Source organism: Phaethon lepturus, unplaced genomic scaffold, assembly GCF_000687285.1.
Source record: "Phaethon lepturus isolate BGI_N335 unplaced genomic scaffold, ASM68728v1 scaffold13102, whole genome shotgun sequence".
In the NCBI taxonomy this organism is placed as follows: domain Eukaryota; kingdom Metazoa; phylum Chordata; class Aves; order Phaethontiformes; family Phaethontidae; genus Phaethon; species Phaethon lepturus.
Window position 1 is genome coordinate 9,142 of NW_010522648.1, and position 5,159 is coordinate 14,300.

Consider the following 5,159-nt stretch of genomic DNA (forward strand, 5'->3'; position numbering starts at 1 on the left):
AAATCACAATAAGCAGTGTTGGTACCCACAAATTGTAGCTTCAATTATTTTTTTCCTTTTTAATTTGTATTCTACATAAACATTAGCCTTCAGTGGCAATTTAGGTAGTAAATACATTGAACAGTTGTAGGTCAGACAAAACCTCTTTACCCAGCTGTGAAAGCTGATACTGTTTTAAAAAAAAATCACAAATAATGCAGAACAAGGTAAGTGTGGTACATGCAGCAGAGTGAAAATGCATTGATTCCCACTGTTTGAAGAAAACTACTGCACTCCACCTTAAAATGCATCAGACCAATTTTAGTTATAACAAGACAATCCCAAGAGTCAGAATGAAATAAAGCAAATATTTTAAAGATTTAAGAGCTGTTATCAAAAATAAATTACATTTTTTCAAGTTAAAGAAACACTGCTATGAAGGCTGAGAGCCAAGCAGCCTTTCAATAGCTGCATTGATGTCTCCTCCTGTTGCTATTAGTGCTTGCAAGTTTGCTTCATGGTTCAGAAAGCCCATTGCACTCAGCTGCTCCAGTTGTTGCTGAAATCGAACTTCTGGATTTTGTAACTGCTAAGAACAAAATTTCAAGCTATAAAAGCACAAGACATTTAGCAAAGTACAGGATTTAAATATTGGTGCTTCTGCACCACTCCCTGTGTTTACTGATTTCTGACTGCATCTTTTTCAAGATCCTAAAACTATGCTATGACATAAATTCAATTCTGAATTGAATTGTTTTTAATAAGTCAGAGCAGCTTCAAATTTTAAGAGTATCTACACTTGCATGACAGTCTTGAACTACAGGAAAAGCTGCTTGTTTGATAAAAAAAAGACTAAAAATAAATTGGGAAAATTTATGTCCCATGAACAGTTTCTTAAAGATATGTGTATAGGTTTTTTTAAAAATTTAACAGAGTTCAACCTAATAATGGGGAACAGCAAGGATTATGATATCACTGTCAGCAGTGGTGCACATCACAGGCTTTTTTTCCCCTTGACAGAAAAATCACCTCTTTTTTACTGCTCCAAGTATTTGTTGACTAAAATTACCAAGATTCTAATTGTTAGAAAGCTTCAGTCTAAGGCATACTGGCAGCTGTGCTTTATGGGATGATCCCACTCACACAAACTCATGGCAAAATTCTGCATAATTTCATTGGTATAATCTTCAGAGGCATTTTTGAATCAGAACAATTACAGGAAAACAATAATGCTGGAGTAATAATGAGAAGTCATTTTTTGAAATCAATGAGTCAATTTAGATGCCAACACAAAATTTGTGCAGCTACTGAAAACTTTCATTCTGTTCCAATTCAACAGTTTCATACATCAAGATATTATTACCAGTATTTAAAATCTGCATATGGTTCCAATCCAATATAAAGACATAACCTGAACTTTAAGAACTGCCCCCACCTGCTTCCCCCAAGCAAAACTACACTGAATGTTGACTGAGTAGTGTAAGATTTGACAGCATGATAAGTGAAAACTTATGAGAATATGGTTTCCTACAGTGACACCGACCAACACTTTCTCATGATTAGATAAAAGAGAAAAAAGTCTGTCACATCAGCAAACTGAATTAACTCACTCCATGGCAACAAAGGAGGAAAAAGCAGGCCTGCCCTTTCCACTGCCATTACACCATGGGTACGTACCACAGTGTAAAGGCACCATTTCACACAGCACTCCAGAGTTAACAGCATGTCTCCTTTAAAGCCGGTCTTGCTCGCCACCCCACAGCTACTGGCAAAGCTGCCACCTTTGCTTGACTTCTGGAGCTCTCTGGAAACCCTTAACCTGACTCAGGATGTTAACAAAAATGCCCTGCAGTCTGGACCTGCAGGACATTAGTGAAGCCACACAACAAATTCAGAATCCAAATAACCGGAGTGTGGCTATTCCCAAAGTGTAGGCCAGAGGCTTAGACACAGCTAGAGGTAACAACCAGCGATACAGACAAAAAGCATAGCAGTAATGGTGTTCAATATGCTTAAGCTTTTCTCTTGCCTGAGCTCACACTTCACTTGTGAATGAACTTTATCACCTCAGCTTGCCTCAATCTTTCCAAGCATTTCAGAAATTCAATGAACTGTTCAGAGGACACTTTTACTCAGATCTGAATTTTTGCACTTTTAGGCCTCCTCTGCTCCCCTTTAACCAGAAGTATCCACAGAGCTCTCCCGTCAACTATCAGCCTCCTTTCTAATGGTTTACAATGAAAAAATAGTCAGAATTTAAAAAAAATCTAGAATAGTGTGATGCACTTTACCTGAGTATTTGCACCAGCAAGTGCCTGCAACATTTGCTGGACAAATTGCTGGTGACCAGGTTATGGACTTGTATTTTCACTGGGAACAGAACTAGGTAGAGTAGACCTTGGAGGAGCTCCAGTGCTTCCCAATCCACCTAAACCAGGACTAAATCTGCATAGAAGACAGGAAAAGAAATACACACCTTGAATAATAAATACTAGCTTGTCTCTTCTCATTTAATTACCGAGCAAAAATCCTGTCAAAGAGTGGATGACAATTTAAGTAAAGTACTACGACAAAGACCAGTCATGACTGTTAAGCGCACAGCAAGCAAAAATGTGGCAGATTCTAAAACAAGTTTAGTTAAACTAAAAAGAGGCAGGAGGAGGAGTCTAATAGATATTTACCCAGCTTTTATAAGTAAAAAGAATGAACAACGTAACACAAGAGGAAAGGTCTTGTCTAAATTTGTAAGGCTGATTCTTACCCTGGTATAAGCCCCGGTGCTTCTCTTGCTAGTGTTTGCAAGCCCTGCTGAATCTGTAGCAAAGCCTGCATTGCTCTTGGGTTTGACATAGCTGATAATGTGTCAGGATTCTGCATCTAAGAAAAGGAGATAAACTCTTAATCATATGGATATGTTCAAAGTTAATCTTTATCACTAGACGTTTTACAGAATCCAACATAATTTCAGGACTTGTTTTTCAACTTTATATTTGAATATTTACACAAAATCCTTTGGGCATTTTTCTTTTTTTGAAAAAACTTTCATAGGAGGTGACCAATGAACCCTCTAGATGTGAACAGAGCCTTTCAAATGAGAAATACACAAGAAAAAGTATTTTTCATCACCTCTTCTAGCATACCACATCATCTTTCACAGCCATAGGACTGTATTAGTCCAACATCATTCTAGAATTAGTCTCCTATATCAGACAACTGGTAAGCAACAATGCAGAACACAATGAAACTTGACCAATAGATATCTAAGAAAAAGTTGCACAGTATTTCTTTTTCCTATCTAAATTCAGACCACAGCAGCTTAAGCATGACTATTTGTGCATGTTTTCATACCTGTAGTGCCCTCACAGCCTTGGGAAATGCAACAAATATACTGCAAAACATACTAGCAAACAAATGTATAATGTTCAAGGGCTCACACTCTACTGCTACTTCAAAAAACTGGCTTTCACATCCACAGATAATTTAAAAAGTATATAATTTTCACTTCTGAAATTAGATGTCCAGAAACCCGACTGTTTTAGATACAAAACTAAAACTCACGGTTTATGTTCACCTTTGTTTAGAGATGCCACAGGTAAGTGAAAAGCAATGCATTTCAGTCATAAGTGACAAGAGTCTAGGTAGCCAAATCTTTTACAAATAGCAGACAGTCTTATTAATCTTAGCAGCCTTCACTTGGAAAGTAGACCACATTCCTTCTGCTGGAAAAATGTTTTTGATTACCATAGAAGTACACAGACTAAGGTCAAACTATCCTATTGCGCAGAGCGGAATAGGATACAAAGCACTGGTCTGGAATATGGGTGCATAACGAGACTCAAGTACAGCAAGTTGTTAATATTCTCTATTAATCTCTTGGATTTTTATCTTCCTGATAACTAAAAGTCAGAGAATAAGTAAATATACAGCTGGCAAAGTTTACTCAAATTTTAAATAGGAAAAAATACTGGGTTCTCCAAAGAAGGCTGCTGCCGTTACTTTAAGAAAATATTTAAGTCACTACTTACTGTTTGATATTTGGAGTTGTTTTTACACAAATGGTGGCCCAACAACTCTGAGCACTTAGGTGACCTAGACATTGCCTCTAATGTTATTAATTCCAGCTATTAAGTGGCAGCAATTGCTGTTAAGACTTGTATAAAAGCCGCAGATGGAGTAGCTCATAGATAGTTTTCCTAGTTATGTTGGGCAATTGCCCTTTACTGCAAAAGATGCCTTCCATTACATGGAAGAACATGACATGGTTCCTCTCACCCAATCCCACAATGTAAATGCTAGTAGCTAAAGCAAGGAAGTATGAGCTGCAATATTGTCAACATTCTGAGAATACCCATTTATTTCTCCACTTTACTTCACCAGCTAACGTTGCTGATCACCTGTGCTAACACAGTGAATACAACAGAGAACTAGCTGTGCACAAAAATCCCAAGGTGATGACGACAGAAGGTGATGCTGACAGGAGATACCTTAAGGAAACAGAAGTGACTCCTACTGCGCCTTCATTAATTGCCATTTATTCACAGATTTCAGAACATACATGTGGTACTAGCTCTTCAGATACCAGGTCATCACAAAGCAGTGGCATTATGAAAACTACAGCCATTCATGTAGCTGAAACAATTTAAAGTTTCTTCCAAACACTGAACTTACTACTGTAATTATGTGTTAAGTATTGTTACCCAAAACTGCCTGTGTGCAATCAGATCTTGGCAACACACATTTACTCTGATTTGCAAGGGAACGCAGTACTACTACACACTATGGCAGCTAATACCAAGCAGATACTTGGGCTGCAAGCACAATGTTGTCAAGAGGGGAAGATGGTGGCAGAGTAATCTTTACAGGCGAAAAACTTGAGAACCCACTTCTTTTGAATAAGCTAATGACTTGGGTCTTTCATGGGATGCTGTAAGATCTCTTTACCCAAATACTTAAAGGCAGGTCTGAAGAGGTACAAGACATGCATAGTGAAACTTTATTCTAGTAGAGGGGAAAGTACTAGTGTTTAATTTGTGAAACAAATCATGTTGCCAACAGCTGTTCTCTGGCTGGTGCACAGTAGGAACAATAATTGCTTTTAAGCAAAGCAGCAAGGGCAAATCTAAGTGGCTTTTGTCTGTGGCTCCCCCCAAAACCCCCAAAAAACAGGGTTTAATTTTTCA

At 37.9% G+C, this 5,159-nt stretch overlaps 1 protein-coding gene across 1 annotated transcript in view; it reads right to left on the bottom strand.

Annotated features, from left to right (window-relative positions):
* Nucleotides 1-412: 412 nt before the first annotated feature.
* Nucleotides 413-5,159, bottom strand: part of UBQLN1 (ubiquilin 1) — a 21,408-nt gene continuing 16,661 nt past the window's right edge. Inside the window, 3 exon segments of the mRNA XM_010281877.1 lie at nucleotides 413-568; nucleotides 2,271-2,424; nucleotides 2,741-2,856. Of these exon segments, the coding sequence (XP_010280179.1) occupies nucleotides 413-568; nucleotides 2,271-2,424; nucleotides 2,741-2,856 (426 nt within the window).